This window comes from Dendropsophus ebraccatus, chromosome 1, assembly GCF_027789765.1.
Source record: "Dendropsophus ebraccatus isolate aDenEbr1 chromosome 1, aDenEbr1.pat, whole genome shotgun sequence".
Taxonomy (NCBI): domain Eukaryota; kingdom Metazoa; phylum Chordata; class Amphibia; order Anura; family Hylidae; genus Dendropsophus; species Dendropsophus ebraccatus.
In genome coordinates, this window is record NC_091454.1 from 110,984,642 (window position 1) to 111,006,314 (window position 21,673).

Consider the following 21,673-nt stretch of genomic DNA (forward strand, 5'->3'; position numbering starts at 1 on the left):
GATGTGCTGGGAATAGCCAGGTAAATAGTGTAGGGGCCATTTTACTATAAGGCTTTGTTCACATGTTTATTCTTCAGCGCGGCGAGATGAGACGCGCAAGCCTCCCATATACTTCCATTATGACACGGAGGCCAGTCTTACTCTGCGTAAACGAAGCTTTAAGCAGTATGAGAAGAAGAGGGCGACAATTGTGTCTGCAATGCTGCTCCTGATCCTGTGCTTTGCCTTTTTCATGGCCGGTAGCTATGCAGAATCTGTAAGCAGGTAATGTGTACAGATTCTGCATGGCAATGATTATTTATGATTGAGGGAATTCAGCATTCAGCTGATTTTTTTTTTTTTTTTTTTTTTTTTTTTTTTTTTTTTATTGAAAGCAAGCTGAACAGATTAATAAAATACATTGCAATAATTTTTAAAATCACTTACATTTTTCAATAATTATTAAAAAAAGATGTTTACACTTGAAAGCTTTTTTCCCCGCCCTCTGTGAATATTCTACTCAGCAAGATATAGGTGTTTTGCAAATGAATGCAAGTAAATGCCATGTGAGATTGGCTTTTATAGCTGTACTAGTGCATCTCTAAGGCATTTGAGGCTGTAAGAATGAAATATGATCATCATATAATTATTATTATATTTATAGAGGTAATTAGCAAAACTATAATTTGCCCAAATCTTGCTATGAATGATTTTGGAATCTGATTATATGTATTTCCTAGAAATTACATTTATGCCTTGCTGCTTAACATGAAATGTTGGCACTATGTAGTGATCGTTGCTCAAATGTAGTTCTGTCTAATTAGGCACTTAAATTTATTTTATGTACTTTAATGTATGTTTGAGAAAACTGTATACATAAAGATGAACGTATGGTGGTAATTTTAAAAAATACTGGACAAAATAGCGTAGCATCCAGTGGTTCCATGCATGCATACAGTCCCAGCCTGATCGCAGGCCTAATGGCCTGACCTGACAAGTCACCAATCACTGTGATGCTTTCAGTTTAGGTCATGCAACCTGCTGTCAGGGCCAGACTTGTGATAGTAATATGAATGCACAAATGCATCCATATTATAGTTATGTTAAACAGGCCTGAGTTTGTTTCTGTACCTGCTACTTTAATCTATTTCTTGTTTCTCTCTTGCAGAATGTATCCAGAAATGGCCACATGGATTCAGCTTGTAAACCTCATTATCTTTATTGCTCAAGGGTCAACCATAGAACATTTTCGTTCTTTTTTGAGCGACACAGAGTTAAACCACCTAAGAATTAATGAAGACACAGGCGATGTGTACATAGGGGCAGTTAACCGGTTGTACCAACTTGATGGTACCCTTAATTTACGTTTTAACGTTACTACTGGACCAGAACCTGATCACAAGAAGTGTACACCGCCTATTGATTTAAACCAGTGCCCCAATGCAGCCCCAACGGACAATTATAATAAACTTCTTCTACTTGATGTGCCAAAAGAAAGGATAGTTGTTTGTGGTAGCATATATAAGGGAATATGTTCTTTGAGAAAGTTAGGTGACATATCGTCAGAACATTTATTTTATGATGATAGCAGAGGAGAGAAGTCTTTTGTTGTTAGCAATGATGAGAAGGTTGAAACTGTGGGATTGGTAACAGACATGACTAAAGATGGCCCTCGGGTTCTGTTTGTTGGGAAAGGTACAAGCCAGCATGATAATGGTATAATTATCAGCACTCGAATATTGGATGAAGCGGATGATAAAGGCCCATTTGAAACATACGTGGATTCTGCCACCTTTAAACATGGTTGGTCATCTGTGAGCACACAACAATTTGTCACTGTTTTTGACGATCCTCAACGTGTTTATTTTATATCTAGCCTGTTGGACAAAAACAATGGTAAAAACCGGACATTCATTACCCGTCTCTGTAAATCGGATTACAATTATTTTTCCTATGTCGAGATGGATCTTGTATGTACAGATGGCAACATTCCGTACAACATCTGCACCTCTGCCTACCTTACAAGCCCAGGACAAAAGTTGGCAAATGCAATGGGGATCACCAAAACTGATGACAAAGTTCTCTTTGGAGTTTTTAGCACTTTTGACAACAATCAGGAGAAATCTGCGCTTTGTATGTTTTCTCTGGACAGTATTAACAAGAAGTTTGAGGAAAACAGAGAATTATGTTACACCAGTACAACCGAGCCAGTGAGTGATGATGGCGAGAGTATTTTCTCCAAACCATTTGGCGAAAAGATGACAGGCTGTGGTGGAAAAAAGGTATTTCAAAAGTGTAAAAAGTGTGTTGTTGTTGTTGGGTTTTTTTTATGTTTGGTTTGTTGCAGAAATTTCTGCTAAACAGCCATACCATACATGTGTCTGGTGTTTCTGTAGCATGTGCATGGGTTTCTGCAAGCCTTATTCAGATGAGTGGGGAGATGCAGGAATATCTGCAACAAATCTGCTGCATGTTAACGTGAACTTAAAAAAATGTATCTCCATGATTACTTGCTACAAATGTGCAGTCTGATTCCATCCTAATCTCCTCAGTGAGAGCTGCTTCGTGCACATGTGCAGTAACAAGCAGCCTAACTATGCATATATGAATATGCATAGTGTGAGGGCCAGGAGGGGGCAGGCTAGGCAGGCCGAGCAGGTGCTCCAGGTGTATGGGAAACGCCCCAAATGCTCCGAACCAGCTAATTAGCATATAGGCAGCTTTCAGGTGGAAGTGAGTGCTGACCGGATGGGCCACTTGAATGATCCTTAAAGTGACACTGTCACCCCCTTTTTGCATTCTGACTCCTCTACACAGGTGTAAAAGGTAATTTTAGAAGTTTTCATACCTTATTTTATATCGTGCGTCATGGTGCTTGTTCAAGTAAAAAATTATCTTTTATCAACTGTACTTGTGCTAAGTGGGCGTGGCTTCACAGCAACAGCACCACTTAACCCAGCCCACAGCACTGCCGTTGGACACACCCCTTTGTGACACATTGGCCCCACCACCTCTAGGTCGGCCCATTCCAGTCAGCTGTGGAAAAAAGGATGTCCGGCTCCAGATATCTAGTATTTGAAGATGAAACAGATACTCCTAGTCCAAAGGATCGACATGTTTCGGGCTACATGCCCTTACATAGCTGCTTTCAATCCAAGATCTATCCTGCGGTCTGTTTGGCAGGTGATGCAGTTATTGTCATAAAAAATTACTTTTAAAATTGCAGCTTTGTGCCCTATAGGCGTATCTTTGCCCTAACTTTGCACCACCCCTCCGTCCCTCCTCATCATTAGGAATGCTCCAGGCAGATTGCCTATTATTCACCACCTGTGTTACCACAGCACATGGGCTGGATCATTAAAGGAGTAGTGCGGTGAAAAACATTTCCCCTCATTCCCTCCCCACATGCAAAGTTATATACCTTCATAATTTACATTGGTAGCCAATTCCAGGTCCTTACCCCAGGCACTCCCTCCCTGCTTGGCACGCCTCTCCTACCTCCCCAAGCTCTGCGATTGGGTCCTGCTTCCCTCTGCCTCTCTCTCTGTACAGCTGTCAGTACTATTAGAACTGCAAGCCCCAGCGCACCCGATGGTGATACACATATCAGGCCAGTGTGTATGACCATCGGGTCTGCTGGGACTTGCAGTTCTAACAGTACTGACAGCTGTGCAGAGAGCAAGAGGGTAAAGCAGGTCATACACATACAGTCCTGTACGACCGTCTCCCAAGGGGAAAGTGGGGTAAGGACCTGGAATTGGCTACCAATGTAAATTATGAAGTTATATAACTTTGCATGTGGGGAGGGAATGAGGGGAAATGTTTTTCACTGCACTACCCCTTTAAGACACCTGTGCAATGTTTAAACAGAAGTAAATGTTCCTAATGCTGAAGAGGGTGGGGAGGAGGGACGGAGGGGGTGGTTCAAAGTGCACAGATACTACCGTAGGGTACGGGGCTGCAATTTTAAAATTAATTTTTTATGACAATAACTGCATCACCTGCCGAACGGACCCCAGGACAGATCTTGGATTAAAAGCAGCTATCTGAAAGTACAAGTGGTTTGGGGGTGGGGGGTTGGGGGAGATCAGATTGTGGGTACAGAGTCGCTTTAAACTTGATACACATTCACAATGACAAACCCCATTTAAAAATCTGTCCAGGCGGGATCACATGTGTAAACACCCCTCCCTCTAGGATACAATTAAACATGGAGAAATGATCCATGTGCTATTAAAGTCAGCTGTGGTCTGCTGCAAACGCTCCTGTTACACGGAGTCACTGACAAAATCGTGATCATTCAGCATGTTGAAAGACCTTATGCATGTTGGCTAATCATTGCCTTTCAACATGTGCTATTACACTGAATGATTATTGGCCTGAAGGGCCCCCAATCGGCCAACTAAGGCTGATAATTATTTAGTGTAATAGGGCCTTTAGCCCATAAAGAGCAGATATTTACATGAACATCTGTTGAGCAACTCCTGGTCTATAACATGAGCCTACAGTTTAGAATGTTATGACAGTCACTTTTAGGGTGCCTTAACACCTACAGGATCCGCAGCGGATTTTCATGCTGCGAGTTTGCAGTGAAATCAGCTGCGGATCTTGTACTGTGAAGCTCAATGGGTCCCATACACGCAGCGGATCCGCTGCCTGCATGGGACCCGGCCCCTTTAACCCCTGCGCCGCTGCCCGCAGCTTACAGCCCCAGCCCCCTTAAACCCCCGCACCACCCGATCCATTACTTAGAAGGAATTTTTGATGACCTAAGTATTGATGGATTATGATTAGAATCAGCCTAGAACATCAATGTCAAATTGGTGGGAGCCTGACTCCTGGCACCCTCGCCAATCTAATTGAAGGGGCCATGGTACTTATCACACTGATCTGATATTGATAGTTTATCCTGAGTGTTAAAAATGAAGAGTGAAGTAACTTTGAAAGATTTTGTGGCTGGGTGGGTAAAAACAAATATTGTTGGCAATAAAACCACCAAAGGGGGTTGTTCAGCTAAGGTATGTGTTTCATTAGCCTGAATATAGTTAGTTAATAACTACCTTAGGTCAATTCTCACAACATGTATGTGTTTGTGCTTGGACCCAAAAGAAAACATGTGTTTACTTGGAAAAATTACCTGAACTTAGTCACTAACTAGGATTACGTCATTAACACCTTCACGTCAAAAATCTGTATGTGTGTGTATATATATATATATATATATATATATATATATATATATATATATATATAATAATGTTCCTACTGCAATAGGAATGTGTATAGTTATAGAGTAAAAGCTGCACATCCAGATATGAATGGGTGCTTGCTAAGTAAGTCCTTTGGCTAAGGATGCCAAATGTATACAGCAACAATCTGCAGCACCCCAGGTAGTAGCAAATGGTGATGTGTTCCATCAATAAGGTGCATCCTTATATATATATATATATATATATATATATATATATATATATATAAATAAAATATTAAAGGGGTAGTGCGGCGTTTTACTTTTATTCACTAAATAACACACTTTATAAAGTTATACAACTTTGTAATGTGTCTTATTTAACTGAATGGCCCCCTTCCCTGTGTTCCCCCGCCACCCCAGAAGTGTGGTGCATTATACTTATGTATTCACTGTCGACCCTGGCTGCCATCTTGAGTCCACGACGTAATCTTCGGGAGGCCTGCCAGACCGCTCCAGCCGTCTCTCATGCTGGCCCCCCTCTGCTGCGTCATCAGCTGCTCAGCCGCGATTGGCTGAGCATAATTCTGTACAGCATATGTGGGTATAAATCCCTGTTTGGGCACAGAGTGGGGCTCTAAGGAAAAGAGTGCCAATTAGCATTTTCAGTGCTCATTTTGCTGGAACATTTTCTGGGTGCCATGTGTGTTTCCAGTGCCCCTGTACTACCAACAAAGTGGAACCCCCCTATAAGTGACTCCCTCAAAGAATTCATATAGCAGTGTAGTGAGCATTTTGACCCCATGAGTATTCACTATTATGGTGCGTTCACACCTACAGGATCTGCAGCAGATTTCATTTAAATAACTGAACACAGCATCAAATCTGCTGCAGATCTGCTGCAGATCCTGTAGGTGTGAACGCACCCTTAGGCAGTAAAATTGAAAAAAATGTTTGTTTAGTTTAAAACTTTTTAATTTGACAAGGTATAGGAGGGAAAATACACCACAAAACTTTTAATGCACATTTTCCTGAGTACAACGGTACTTCATGTGGGCATAAACCACTGTTTAGGCACACAGCATGGCTCAGAAGGGGAGGAGCATTAAAACTGAAAAAAATATAAAAGTGATCACATTTTCTTTTACACCAATATTGTACTGATAAAAACTATAGATCATGGCTCAAAAAATTACCCCCCTCCCCCCCCAACCAGCCCTGTAGGTGGAAAAATACAAGTTATGGCTCTTAGAAGACGAGGAGGAGCATTGCTTTATTGTGACCCCTGTGCATTAATAACCTTTGATCTTGAGGGGGTTAAAATCAGTGAGGTCTGTGCCCCCTCCAGAAGGCCAAACCATGATGTGAATGCACGTTAATAACAAGCAGGAGGCTTTCTTTCTCTTCCGGTGCACTTTGCCAGCATGTTTGCACTTTGATAATGACTCAGAGGTGATCTGCTGTATGTACTGGGGACACCAAATTTGTGTAACTTAACTCAATTTCAACTGATCACAAATGATTGCCTATTTTCTTACTACCCAGCATCCGATTGCGAATGAATCAGTCAAGTATCCTTGTGGATCGGAGCACTTGCCTTACCCATTGCAGAGCAAGAATGGTGTAGTAGCAAAAGCTGTTCTTACACGTGAACATAACCCCTATACCTCTGTAGCCGTATCTGTAGCAAATGAGCACACTATAGCGTTCTTGGGAACAGCTGAAGGAAAACTAATAAAAGTAAGTATAGCTCAGATTTTAAACATTTCTATCATTTCTTGCATGAAGAATATTCATTTGTTGAGGGGGGTTATATTTGTCTTTTTCTTTACAAGCTACAGTACAGGCTATATGTACAGTATTATCCATTATGCCTTTTCTCTAACCCCCCCCCCCCCCCCCCTTGTTAGATAGAAAGACAATTCCAAAGCTAGAATAATATAGGTTTGTGCAGGCTTCTTAGATCAGTCAGTTTGATGGTACAAAGCAGGCTCCATTGCATTGGTCAGCCTTTGAGAAGCATAGTTTTTCTCTTGATCCCATTTTCTTATCAATTAAGCTCAACTTTCTGGTAAAGTCTTTTGCAAGGAAACTTTTTAGTTATGTATTGCAGCAAACGTCATTTAAATTGTTTAAAATAACTTTTTTATATACCAGTAATTTTTTTTTATATAACTATATACTTCTAGTGTATATCATCTAAAATAAGTATGTTATAGGCCTTCAGTAAATAATTCAGTACCGTGGTATTTATCTTAAATTCCTTTTCTGTGAGGTCCCTGAGAGAGAAAGTGAAAACTATAATTATGCAGATATTCCTTTCATCCCACGTTCTGCACACTCCCTCTGTGTGCCAAGTACTAAACATAGAATTTTGTTGGCACCATTCACACACACAGTCCTTGCTTTATGCCTAAAACATTGTGGGATATCAGCAACATACTTTTAATTTCAATTTTACTTGTAGCACTATAGGTGAAAGACACTAGTAAAGCTTCTGATGCTGTTGTTTTGTTTAAAGTAATTTTTTTTTCTAATGTCACTAGTTTTTAGTTTCATCTTCGACTTGAAATATTGTTCCCTGTTGTAGGCTTTTCTACATGAGCCATCAAGAGAGTACAGAGCTGTGTCATTTGATACCAAAAGTACAGTCAAGAATGGAATGGTTTTTGATCCTGCCAAAGAACATGTCTATGTCATGACTAAGAAGAAGGTTAGTACAGTCTAAAGTAACACATGGACAAGCTGCAGAATAATATTCTTTAACATTTAGAATTTGAAAAAAAAAAAAGTGAAAATGTAATCTGGTCAGGAAACAGCATCACACGTGTATACTTTTAGTGTACCCCGCATATAACTGACAGCAGTCTGAGGCTGTGGTTCCACAGTTGCGTTTGTGAACTGTACTAAGGATATGCAAAATAGCTCTCACACCTCTTGAGTAAAGAGATATCCCTTCAAGTAAAGTCTCACTCAATCTAGGGTCCTATTTCACGGCCGATGGGGGCCCGATCAATAATGTAAACGAGTGCCGATCTGCTATATTAGCGCTCGTTTACTGGGCCTATTACACGGCCCGATAATCGATTAGCAAGGGCTGCAGGGACATCGTTACCCATGTCCTTGCAGCCCTTCTTTAATCACCATACATTACGTAAACATGTTGCAGGGCTTCTCCTGCGCTCCTTCTTCCTCCCGGTCCCGCGCGCAGCAGCAGCTTCGGTGTGGCCTGTCTGAGCTGACAGACCGCTCAGCCAATCACTGGCCACGGCGGTCCCGGACAGTGGTTGGCTGAGCGGTATGTCAGCTAAGACAGGCCGCACCGAAGCTGCTGCTGCGTGCGGGACTGGGAGGAAGAAGCAGTGCAGGAGAAGACCTGCAACATGTTTAGGTAATGTATGGTGCTTCTGAAATCGTCGGTCGCCTGCCACGCATCGCTATTCCGCCACGCCCGATGATTTTAGATTGGAAGCTAAATAAACGATCAGCCGATGACAAGATCATCGGCTGATCGTTGTCTCTATTCCACGGAGCGATAATCGGCCAAATTGGCCCGATTGTCGCTCCGTGGAATAGGCCCCTTAGAACATTGACTGGGGATTTTATGCCAAGCCAAACAATCTCTCCAAAAGCAAAAAAACACAAGTTAGGCTAGTTTTCCGCTGCCTTTTTTGTTTCTGTTTTAAAGGGGTTGTCCGGCGATAAAAAATTATTCACAGAATAACACACATTACAAAGTTATACAACTTTGTAATGTATGTTATGTCTGTGAATGGCCCCCTTCCCCGTGTTTCCCCCCACCCACGCTAGACCCGGAAGTGTGGTGCATTATACTCACCACATCTCGTGTCGTCCACGGTCTCCGATCCTCAGCAGTGACGTCTTCTTCGGGAGACCGGCGGATCTTCCCGAGTGCCGGCCGCCCTCTGCAGCGTCATCCGAAGCTCAGCCGCGATTGGCTGAGCATAACTGTGCTCAGCCAATCGCGGCTGAGCTTCGGATGACGCTGCAGAGGGCCGCCGGCACTCGGGAAGATCCGCCGGCCTCCCGAAGAAGACGTCACTGCTGAGGATCGGAGACCGTGGTCGGCACGTGACAGGTGAGTATAGCGCACCACACTTCCGGGTACATGGGTGGGGGTGGTGGGACACGGGGAAGGGGGCCATTCACAGACATAACATACATTACAAAGTTGTATAACTTTGTAATGTGTGTTATTCTGTGAATAATTTTTTATCGCCGGACAACCCCTTTAATGTATGTTTTAAAAGTATGTAAAAACAGGAATCTGTTTCCCACTTACACTAACTTAAATTATAAAGAAAAAACCTAAACAAAATAAAAAAAAAATAAAAAATGCAGTGTGAACCTAGCCTTAGAAAAATGCATCTGCTTTCTATGATGTGCATTTATGAGCAGCCTTTGCATGCAAAACATGATTTTGCACCAGCCTTTCATTGTCATAAAGGCTTTGATTAAGGTGGTGGCGTCACAAAGCAAACCAGGTATAATCAGATGTGCACCATATACGTATATGTAAAAGACAACGAATATGCTGTTTTAAGTTAAGTGGCCTACATCATTGTACTATATTTCATCTCTATATATCTGATTGCTTCCTGCTTTTCTCTCTGAGCTGTGACCCTGCTGTTCCCATGCAACTGTGCAGTCACTTTCCCACAATCCCCTTTGCTTGCATGTGAAGTGAAAACCAACTGCCAGTACTAATGGAACGGATCATGTGACTGCGATTTAACTTAGTATGAGTGACCCATGAAAGTGGATGCCTGTTGAGCACATGGAGGATTAGTGAGTCTATATCTCTCAAACGATACACTTTAGGAAAGGCTTTTACATGTAAACTGTTACATTTAACATAATGTATCACTATAAACGCAGTTTTCTTTGTGACACCACCCCTTTAAGCCTGGCAGTGCCGATCGCATTGCAAAGACAGTTATTATGGAAACAAAGAAAGACAGCAAAAATGCAACAATAAGGCAAATGAGGAAATGACGTGGAATAGTTATTTGGGCATGTGCTTGTTTTATTGATTTCCTAGTTTATACATGCGTTTAAATGGATAATTTCTATTATGGTTATATACTGATCAGCAATAAGATTAAAACCAATAAGAAGTATAGCAAATAATGATCTTGTTTTACTTGCACCTGTCAAGGAATCGCATGTGTAATACATTACGTGGACAATGTATAGATCTGAGTGAGGCAGTACAGTGGGTGAAGCCACTGCTGTACTACTCTGCGCAGGCGCAGTACAGTAGCGTCTTCTCTGGCCGCACTGCGCATGCGCAGCATAATAAAGACGTGCCATGCCGCCCCCCACAGTGATGTCAGCATGCGGCGCTTTCCAAACACGCCCGGAGGGGCGTGATTACAGCCCTGGAGCCGGGCAGGGACTGTAACTACTTGAACAAGCCACCCGCCCACCGTGACTACTTGGCTGGTAATTTACGGGAGGTTTGGGAAGCGTGCTGGGTGATGTACCAGCACGTTTTCTTAGCTTTATGGCCAATTTTAGTGTGATTGGTTCCCTTTAAGGTAATTTAAAAAAAAAAAAAAGAAAAGAAAGAAACCCCCTGAACTTATCTGCCTAGACCAAGAAGTCCTGTGCAGTGGGACTGGTACCAGCGACACCAAAGCAGACGAGTTTTTTAATTTTTTATTTTTTTTGCCCAAGACTGAGGACATTTAACTGTAAAAGGTTTACAATTATCCAAGGTTGTGTCTTGTCTGTACTACATTGTAAACTTTGTGTTAACTTATTTAAAAAAAATAACAAAACAAATGTGTGTAGGTGCATCGTGTTCCTGTTCAGGACTGTTCCCGATATTCAGACTGCAATGAGTGTACTCAGGCAAAGGACCCTTATTGCGGGTGGTGCGTGATAGATGGAAAGTAAGTAAAGATGATTTTGTTTTATTGACAGCAGTTAAGAAGATTTGTTTTATTACACAAACTATGGCAGTCACAACCATATATACTGTAAGTGGACAATGGTAAAAGCTCTTTTGGAGTACAGTGAAGCCATTTGGTTGAACGTTTAAAAGTATAGCCCAGCTAGAGTAGGTTGTCCTGGGAAGTATTTACAAGCTGAAATGGGAAAGACTCTGGAAATATCAGTTGTCGCGTTGCTGTACTGGTAGCAGCTTGATGACAGAGAGACAGGATTGCTGCTGAGAAAACCTCAAAATTCATCTTGGCTACAGTTACCCCAGAATGATGATGAAGTGGAGAAAGACTGTGCGGTCAGATGAGACCAAAATTGTACAAGCAAAGTCCCACAAGCCAACAGAAACTTACCATTCCCTCCATACAAGTTGATGGCAGCATTGTGGTGGTGGTGGTGGTATTTCCCTGCAGCAGACTATAGAGAAAAATATGAAAAGAAAAAAATACAAAACAAACTTGCTGCATAAAAATTTAGTAATTTATTGAAATGCTAGAGATCCCCTTAATGGCTTCCAAAGTTTCAGCAGCCAGACTGTGTCTACTTGCCTCCAATTGAGTCATGAAGTAGATACATTATAAAATATTTTTCCTGATTATTTGCCTTATCCCTAAAGTGTTCAGCGCACAGCATAAATGAGTACACCCACAATTTTAATCAATATCTTACTGAACACAAAAAAAGTTTAAAAAAAAACATTTATTTAACTCAAAGTAAGTTTGATATGCTGTAACTTGAGTTACACGATCTTCAGTTTAAGATAAGTTGAGGCAAAAATGTCTACATCTAGTACTTTGAATAACCTGCACCAAGTGACTGCACCAAGTACCTTCTAGGCATGTTGGCGACATTGCAACATCAATCTTTTTCCAAGAACAACCTCTCTGAGAGCCTGGATGCTGGATGGAAAGGGATACGCATCTTGTCTCTTCAGAATTCCCCATAGGTGTTCAATTGGTTTCAGATGAGGAGACATACTTGGCTACTGCAGCACTTTCACCCTGTACTGTTTAAGGAATTCAATTGTGGCCTTAGATACTGTATTTGTTTTGTACCATTGTCATGTCGGAAAAGTGCACAACAACCAAGGGCATGGAGAGATGGTAGCATCTTGTCTTTAAATATTAAGCAGTGCATATGTAGATTCATGATACCATCAATGAAATGCAGTTCCTGACACCAACAGAACTTTGCAAAAGAACAGCATAAGGACACTGTCACCACCATGCTTCACTGTGGGCACCATGAGTCCCAGTAGTCCTTATCTCTTTCAGCATAGGTCATGGCAAATTGTGGAACCCCCCCCCACATCTGCATGCCATGCCTCTGCTGTGTACACAGTATTGTCAGTGGAAGCTCTTGCCCCATTTTGGCTTTTTACATCTTTAGCAAACTGCAGTGAATTTACATAACAATTTTTTTGACCCCCTCTGATCAGAAAACACTTCTGTTTAGGTGTTAGCTTTCATGGACGTCTCTGTAAGATGGTTGCAGTTCCATCTTTGTCAAATTTTTGTCAAGTGTTCCAACTGATAAATAAAGCTTTGATGATTTTGTAGTCTTAACCTTTTTTTTTTTTTTTGTAAAGAAATTACTTTTTCTCAGCCAGGTCATGTGGTGCCATTGCTGACAGCATGGATTAGGAGGGGGTTATCTTTGTGAAGTAATAGTCACCTGTCTGCTGAACACCTGTGTAACGAAGAATTATACTCTCCTATGCTTGAATTCTTGTTAAGCTTTGCTCCTAAGACCTTTATTGGGGTATATGCATTTTTGCTACAAGGTCTTGAATGTATTTGGTGCTAAAATATACTTTTTTTTTTGTTTGAGCAAATTAACAAATTGTGCTTTCAACCAATGTTCCACATGTGTGGGAGTATTTCTGTGGTATGGTATCTTATTAAAAATGTTGATTCTGAAAAGAATCTTAGTTATTTGACAAATCCATTGGGGTGTACTGTTGAGTGCTGAGCACTGTATTTTGTTCCTGATTTTTTTTTTTCCTCTATACCATCACATCTTTATAATCCCTTTTTAGGTGCACCTTAAAAAAAGACTGTGATCGAGCCAGTGAACCATATCACTGGCTGTGGAGTCCTGATGTTGTCTGCCTGAAGATTGAAAGTGCACAACCGAGTAATATGAGTGTTAAATATCTTAGTGACGTAAGTAGCTCACACACGTACAGACTTGTACGCCACCACTAGTGTACTGTTGGTAGGGTGAAGGCTCCTTGATAGACCAAAACAGATAACTTCCTAGTTTTTTCTAGCAAAGCTCCTATAGAAAGAGCATTTTACCATGAAAATGCTAGTTTATTTTTCTTAATGAGAAATGTCAAGGATGTCCGTCTCGCTCACACACCCAATAGCCAGTTTTACATACTCCACTAATATATTTTTGGTGTGTATGAAAGCATAAAAACGACTTGCATTCTGTTTTTTTCTTTTGCTAAGTTTGAGAGAAAATCCCAGCACTATAGACATTCATAGTCATTTCTGCAAAATATACTGGAGGTGCTTGTTAAGAGGGGTTTGCAGTCTCATTCGTTATCACAGCTGTAGACTTCTTTGGTCATAAAGTACTTTTTTTTTTTTTCCTTCTGCAACAGATTATGTTAACTTTTGCACCATCAATCAATTTGCATGAAAGTGATCATCTGAAATGTAACTATGGAGAAAACAACAAGACAGCCATTCTAGAAGATGATGGATCTGTTTCTTGTCCTCACCCTGATAGTATACCCACCACTGTAACTGGCCAGGGTAAGTAAAAATGACTTTCATTAAAATCTTTAAAAATACTTTGTTCTTGAGAAAAGTAACATTTCCCTTTACAATCTCTATTTCGATACAGATTATGTTAATGTCACTATCAAACTTTTTTTGACGAAAAATGATGTGTTTGTTGCTGATTACATCTATCAATTTTACAACTGTGAGGAGTCAATGAATCTTTCAGAAAATTTACCGTAAGTAGTTTTAGTATAAGCTAGCTTGTAGCTGGATTTGCCTCCACTTCGGACCATAAGTAATACTGAATATGTCTTTGATCCACAGATGTATTTCTTGTGTAACTACCCAATGGAAATGTCAGTGGGACATAAAAAATCATAAATGTGTCGATTCATCTCCAAGTATTGAACCCAATACAATCAGCCTGGTAAGATGCTTACAGAGATAATAGAGATGTATGAAGTTTTGCTCTAAGGGTCCTATTATACGGAGTAATTTTTTAAATGATAAACGATCTTAAACAATATTACAGAGAACGATGATCGTTAGTTATGATCATTACTACAATCGTTATTGTGATCGTTACTATGATCGTTTAGTCCCTCTGATCCCATCAAAACAATGAATAATGGGCAATTACACTGAATGGTTAGTGAACAAATGCGGAACTTGAGGGAACGTGGAATTACAGCGAACGATTAACGATAATTTTAGGTTTAGATCTAAAACAACGATCAACGACATACAAACAATTTTTCGAACATTGCCTGCAATTACACAAAACGATTATCGTTTAAATTCGAACGATACAACGATAGGGCCCTAAGTGTACTGGGTCTGCATTCCAACCAAAATGTATTGAAATCTGTCAACCTTGTTGTGCTGGTTTCAAAATTAAAATAATTTAAAGAGATTGTTTAGGGATATATATATATCAGGTCCTCACTCTGTTGCGAGCTTTAGGACCTAAATAGGGAAACACCAGGGTGGCCCCTGTGAGTCAAAGTCTAACTCTGTGACGAGTATAACGACATAAGACAAGGGTTACCAAGGCTAGGCATCCATCCACAGACTGCAGTTTCGGGGTATTTGCCCCTCGTCAGTGTGGAGCAGGATTCTGGTTACTGGGGCAATGATAAATAGACCAACAAAACATAACAATCACTGAACTCAGGGAGAACAGTGAAAAATTCCAATGGAGTACTCATTTACGAGTCTCCATTGATTGTCCCATACAAAATTTAAATATGCAAAAAAGGGGTCCGTGGAGCCTCAGTTACGAGTCTCAAAACACGGGAATAGCCAGATATCCCTCTCTCCAGAGAAGGAAGCCCATTGCCAAGGGGTGCCTCCTAGTGGGGAGAGCACCAAACCACCCTGATACGTAGTCCCTCAGGTGTTTTGAGACTCGTAACTGAGGCTCCACGGACCCCTTTTTTGCATATTTAAATTTTGTATGGGACAATCAATGGAGACTCATAAATGAGTACTCCATTGGAATTTTTCACTGTTCTCCCTGAGTTCAGTGATTATGTTTTGTTGGTATATATATATATATATAAAATGTATGTATACATTTATGCTTATTATTGCCTGCACCATTGTTAATGTGTTTAAGGCTCTCTGTTTACCCTCTCTTCTTTTACAGGAAGATGATTGTCCACAGTTCTACCAACCAGTCCCATCATTTATCCCAATGGAGCTAGAAAGTACAATACGATTTTATGGAAAAAATCTGGAAAAACTGGAAGTAATGTACCATTTAAATGATTTTAATTTTTTTTACATTTCACGCTAAATAGAAAGGGCTAAAGAATGTATGCTTATAAAAAAAAAAACTGGGGCAGATGACAGTATGATGTAAACTGCAAAGTGTTTATTTTTATTCTAAAACTATGCACAAACATGGGTACTTGTGAACTTTACTATATGCAAATTATTATTATTATTTTTTTTTTTAAGATAGTGGTACCTTGGTTTAAGAGTAACTTGGTTAAAGAGCGTTTTGGTTTAAGAGCTCACAATTTTTCAAAATTGTGACTTGATTTAAGAGCTGCCTGTACTTGCTGGGAGGCGGAGCGGGGGAGGGGCATGGTCTGCATAGTGTGGTGTACAGCACTGAACTCTGACCCAGGAAGTCTCCCTCACCTTCCAAATCATAGCAGATCCACTTCAGGCTGGGGCTTACATCAGGGGACAAGACTGTGGAGGTAATCTCTCCATAGCTGTAACCCCATCTCTCCTCGGACAGAGAGTGCTGCATGTATGTGCCAACATCTGCCCTGCTCATTCCTTCATACTCCCTGCAGTCTCTGTCAGCCCTTGTGTTTCCCATACTCTCCATTACTGTACAGTAACTTATAAAATCACATATTCTGCTATTTCTGAATGTTTGTTTCATTAGTTTTACATGTTATTCAGAATAATCATTATTTTTGGGGCGCGGAACCAATTGTCTGCATTTCTATGATTTCTTATGGGAAAATTTGCTTTTGTTTAACAGTGATTTGGGTTACAAGCGCGGCCCCGGAACGAATTATGCTCGTAATCCAAGGCACCACTGTATTATAATTTTAGATATAATTAATTATAGATGCATGTCTAGTCTAATGGGCACTGTCTTTAAAAAAAAAAAAAAAAAAAACTAGTGACATGTCAAAAGTTTTGATTAGTCAGTGTCTAACTGTTCAGACTTCCAGGCTCTCAGCTATCTTCCTACTTGTTCTCCTTAATCAGTTGGGGTTCCTGTGATACATAAAAACTTTTTCTTAATGACGGGTTGGCTTTAAGTAATGTAATTCAGGCTCTCCAACGTAGGTATGGAAGATACTGGGCTCAGCAACATGATTTTCTATAATTTATTTCAGTATTAGGGATGATCCGAACCCGCCGAGGTTCGGGTTCGGCTGAACCCGAACGCTCGGCATCGGATTCCTGCTGTCTGCCCGCTCCATGCAGCGGGCGGATACAGCGGGAGGACCACCTGGAAAACTGGGATTCAGCCTATAGCTATGGCTGTATCCCAGTTTTCCAGGCGTTCCTCCCGCTGGATCCGCCCGCTGCACGGAGCGGGCAGACAGCGGTAATCATTGCGTATTTTACTGTAAAACCCTGTTAGGGTACGTGCACACCTAACAGATCCGCATCGGATTTGATGCTGCGAGTTAGCAGCGAAATCCGCTGCGGATCCAGTACTGTGAATTTGAATGGGTCCCATACACGCAGCGGATGCGCTGCGTGTATGGGACTCTGCCCCTTTAACCCCTACGCTGCCCGCAGCCCCAGCCCCCCATCTGGCCGCCCCGAGCATACATTACCAGCTCTGTGCTGCGGCTGTGTGAAGCTCCCGGCTCCCTTCACTCCTCCAGCAAATCAGTGCACTGATTGGCTGAAGAGGAGCAAGGGGAGCCGGGAGCCTGAATCAAGCCGCGGCACCAAGCTGGTAATGTATGCTCGGGGGGGCCGGGCTGCTGGCTGCGGGTGGGCAGGCTGTCGGCCGACGGCGCAGGGGTTAGAGGGGCTGGGTCACATACACGCAGCAGATCAGCTGCATGTATGGGACCCATTCAAATTCACAGTACTGGATCCGCAGCGGATTTCGCTGCTAACTCACAGCGTCAAATCCGCTGCGGATCCGGTAGGTGTGAACGCACCCTTAAACTACTAAGTGAACTCAGAGAGAGAACCTGAGAAACTCACTTCATTACATTTCTAAATCTTACTCATAGTGGTTTTCAAAATTGTGTATCTTTGTTGGAGTATCATACTAATGTCATTGTGTCAGGTCATTTAAATTGGTTAAATGCCAATTAAAAGTCCATTACAGTCTTAATTTATTTGGGGGTTTGAAACTCTATTGCCCTGTTTTTCCTTTCCTTTTGTATATATTAAATATACTCCTTGTCTTCAAAATGCAGAGTGAAAGCTTTATTGCTGGCAATGATAATCTCAAGTTCACGGCTCGTGTAGTAAAAGAACAGGATTTGTTCGCAATTTCAATTCCAAAGGTATTCAAGACATTTGCCTTACATGATGCACTGCTGTAAAGTAACCCTGTCTTTGTTGTCCATAGCAAACAAATAGAGCTCAGCTTTCATAACTTAAAGGGGTATTTCAATCAAGAGCTAAAAAATGAAAAGCTCTCAATTCTTACTCACCAAGAACCCCTGAGTATTTTGAGCCATTTCCCTTCTTTCTAGTAGCTGCCTCCTGTCCCTGAATTACAAGTTTTTCTAAAAGCTAGTCTATATCCAAGATGGCGCTGATCAGGAAACTACATTTCCCAGAATGCATTGCACCTTAAAGCCATCTGCCAAATATCCCCCTTATCTTGTAGTATCTGTCCACTGCAGGCTCAGTCTGCTTTTGCTTTACACTCTACACAAAATATCTATCTATCTATATTAGAGAGATATGAAACAACTGTGTTTCCTTTCCTCAAAATGCTCTAGAGGCTGTCATTGTTCTGTTGTCAGTGGTGGGTGGGCTTACAGAGGTGTTACAGCTTGCCTGGTTACAGAAGAGACAGATCATGTGACTTTGTTCTCAGAAGGGAGGGGGAGAACAGAGGAGTGGAGACAGAGTGGATCAGGAAGTGAGGATTTTCCGCAGCTGTAAGTCAGGATGTGCTGCAGACAAACTGCCCAATTTATGTAATGGAAACCTATCAGAAAGAAGCTTAGATTATAGGTGGAGATTGAGCAGGGTTAAATCTATCTTAGGGTGAGTGCACACTACGGAATGGCGACGGAAAACCCGTCACTCATTCCGCAGCTCGCAGCCGTTCAGACTGTGGCGCGAGCGTGTCCGCCCAGGTAATCGACTCCATTCTATGCACAGGCAGATTCCGTCGTCCATGAATGAACGCCCGTGCATAGAATGGAGTCTATGACAGGGGAGGAGATGTGCGCGCTGGTCACAGTCTGCAATTGGGTGTTACCTGCGGAATGCGCAACGGGTTTTCCATGGCCATTCCGTAGTGTGCACGCACCCTTAAGTGGAGTACCCATTTCGACTCCATTCTATGTACGGGCGGATTCCATCATCCATCTAAAGGATGAACCTGTTCATTCTTTGGACGGACGACGGAACCTGCCCGTCAATGAACCTGTTCATTCTTTGAACAGACGACAGAATCCGCCTGTGCATAGAATGGAGTCTATAACACGGGCAGAGACACACGCGCCTGCCACAGTCCACAAGCGGGTGCGAGCTGCAGAATGTGCGACAGGTTTTAGAGGTTGGAGGAGGACACGGCTTCTTCCTGCCTTGGTGGTCTACCAGGTGGTTTATGCAAAAATCTGCATCTTTCCATGGCATATGTGCCCTTGGTGCATAGAAATTACATATCCTCTCTTCCATGGCTCTCTAGAGTTGCAAAAATTTTTGTGAGATAATGGCATGGGGCTGCCTTTTCTTGCTTTTATTGCTTGTAACAACTGTTAATCTTAAAGCATGCAAAGATAATTTAGGCTATTATATGCTTCCAACTTTTTGGCAGCTGTTTAGGAGAAGCCCTCGACTTTGCATCAGTGCACAGAGCGAGGTCTATGAACACATGCATTGACATGTTCAGTGTAGAGGAATGTAAGTGGCCTGCACAGAGGCCTAAATATTGAACATATGCACATATTGAACATATGCAGTTGCAGACTGCCTTGTCCAACATCTGGGCCTTTCCGCAAAAAAAATCTAATCACCAAATGGGTGCTAATTCCCACAAATACAATACAAAATCTTCGAAGAGAATGCTGGTATAGTTGTAAAAAGAGGGCCTAACTCCATATTATGAAAATAGTTAAAACTGCCAACCAAACACACTGGGCTATTTTCATAAATCTCTTTATGGAATACCCTTTAACATTCTTATTGTAGTTCTTGATGTGTTTTTCTACATTATCTGATTGACATAACATTTCTTTATTTACAACATTAAAGACTATGAACACAGAAACCTGTATATGTCTGTTACATATACAGTACTCTGTACAGAAAACTGGTCTGTATAATAATATGAGATTACCTAATGCTTTCTTTTATTTGAAGCTTTTGTATGGCAATATGTAACTTGTCGTCATTGTTGTTTAGTTACCTTCTCAAGATGAAGAATCCACTGCCCTTGATATATATATTAAACGGAACAATCAGAAGATTGACAGTAGACTGAATGGTAGGTTTATCTTGTCATTTTGCCTGTAAAATTTGCAGAATTAAGATGACCCGTAGGGTAGTGTCTTTTACATGTATACATATTCCATAAACTAATTATATGTGTGGAAATATGCAATTGTAATTTATACAGTATAATGATTGGTATAGATGTTTATATAGAGATTATTAGTCATCATTATTCAACCTATATTAAAATGATCATCAATTCAGTGGTTGTGATACAATTCTTTTAATGTCATGATATGTTTTTACCTTTTAGTAAACGTGTACAACTGTTTTTTCGGAAGAAGTGACTGTAGTCTGTGTCGAGCTGCCGATCCTAAATACCAGTGTGTCTGGTGTAACACAAACTGTGTCTACAAGGATATGTGTAATGTACCTTCTGCAATGGAGTGCCCAAATCCCTCCATCACAGATGTAAGCAACTTTTCTAGTATCTTTTTATTTTATTATTCACTATCTTTATTAAGGTTTTCATTTGGATAACGTGCATTTTTTCAGTAATTCAAAACCATCCTATACAAATCAATCCTCCTTAACTCCTTAAGAGACTACAGGAGAAGAAAAAACACATTTTAGTATCTTTATTTACTGTTAAATACTGTTATGTGTTTTTGGATATATTTACTTTTCCCATATAATAATTTACTTACATAAGTACCTTATTTCACTAAGTGAGCAGAGCCTCTGTTTATTTATTGCAGATGATTAGCCACCACCTCCATTAGTGTTGTATTTATATAATTCAACGTGTCACTGTTATAACTTTCAAAATCTAAATAAGCAGGGAATGTGATATAAAGCAAGTATGCAATTTTCAGGGTTTTTTTTTTAGTGATAATGCTTTGTAACAAAGCTATACTTACTTTTATCCAGGTCCAGTCTCTTAATGGCAGCTTTTTAGTTTTGTGCTTGTTGAAAAAAAAGGACACTAAATGCTGGAAGTCCTGACCAGTATAGAGAGTCAAACACAATGTGTCCATTAGTCAAATTACTGCCACGCTGTGTGCAGATGACCTGCGACTTTTTTGCATTTTTTCTTTTCTTTCAAGCTCAAGCCTTAAAAGCTGTATTAAGGAGACTGGACCTGGATTTCAAGTTGAGTATTGCTTTGTTTTAAAAAAAAAAAAAAATTGTAAATTGCAAACATGCTTTCTTTCTCATTCTCTGCTGATTTTGATTTTAAACGGTATTACCTTATCAGTGACAGTTTAATGTATGTATTACGGTTTGCGATATATTATGTCACCTTTAGTTTTGTTCCCACAAATTAAGACTTTGTTTGCGTAATGTATGTAGAATAATCTGTTCACCTTTTTCTATTTTTTGTGGTTATCTGTGCTGAAGATGCTATTCTGGAAGTTCTTTTTCTGAAATAGTTCTTATTGTAAATAATGAATGCAGAGTTATGTTTTTCCATTGAGCTTTCCACATTTCCCGGCCTGGGATTTCCACAGGCGAGGAAGCTGAATTTTGTTTAATTTAAAGCCGATCAATACAGTTGCCTGTTGATAAGTAGAACAAACTTAAAGAACCACTGCACATCATTTATTTCACAGTGTCACTGTAAAATTATCGAGCTGGATAACTTTTTTTTTTTTTTTTTATTTATATTCCATGTTCTGTAAAG

At 40.8% G+C, this 21,673-nt stretch overlaps 1 protein-coding gene across 5 annotated transcripts in view; it reads left to right on the top strand.

Moving 5' to 3' along the window:
- PLXNB2 (plexin B2) overlaps window positions 1-21,673 on the top strand; it is a 150,152-nt gene that overhangs the window by 90,456 nt on the left and 38,023 nt on the right. For all 5 annotated transcript variants that reach the window (XM_069976770.1, XM_069976761.1, XM_069976786.1 and 2 more), the window contains 12 exons: window positions 1,148-2,261; window positions 6,713-6,907; window positions 7,758-7,880; window positions 10,985-11,085; window positions 13,176-13,302; window positions 13,749-13,902; window positions 13,994-14,108; window positions 14,197-14,299; window positions 15,521-15,622; window positions 17,790-17,879; window positions 19,960-20,041; window positions 20,303-20,460. In XM_069976770.1, the coding sequence (XP_069832871.1) occupies window positions 1,149-2,261; window positions 6,713-6,907; window positions 7,758-7,880; window positions 10,985-11,085; window positions 13,176-13,302; window positions 13,749-13,902; window positions 13,994-14,108; window positions 14,197-14,299; window positions 15,521-15,622; window positions 17,790-17,879; window positions 19,960-20,041; window positions 20,303-20,460 (2,463 nt within the window). In that variant the 5' untranslated portion in view covers window position 1,148. The remainder of the gene's footprint in view (window positions 1-1,147; window positions 2,262-6,712; window positions 6,908-7,757; window positions 7,881-10,984; window positions 11,086-13,175; window positions 13,303-13,748; window positions 13,903-13,993; window positions 14,109-14,196; window positions 14,300-15,520; window positions 15,623-17,789; window positions 17,880-19,959; window positions 20,042-20,302; window positions 20,461-21,673) is intronic.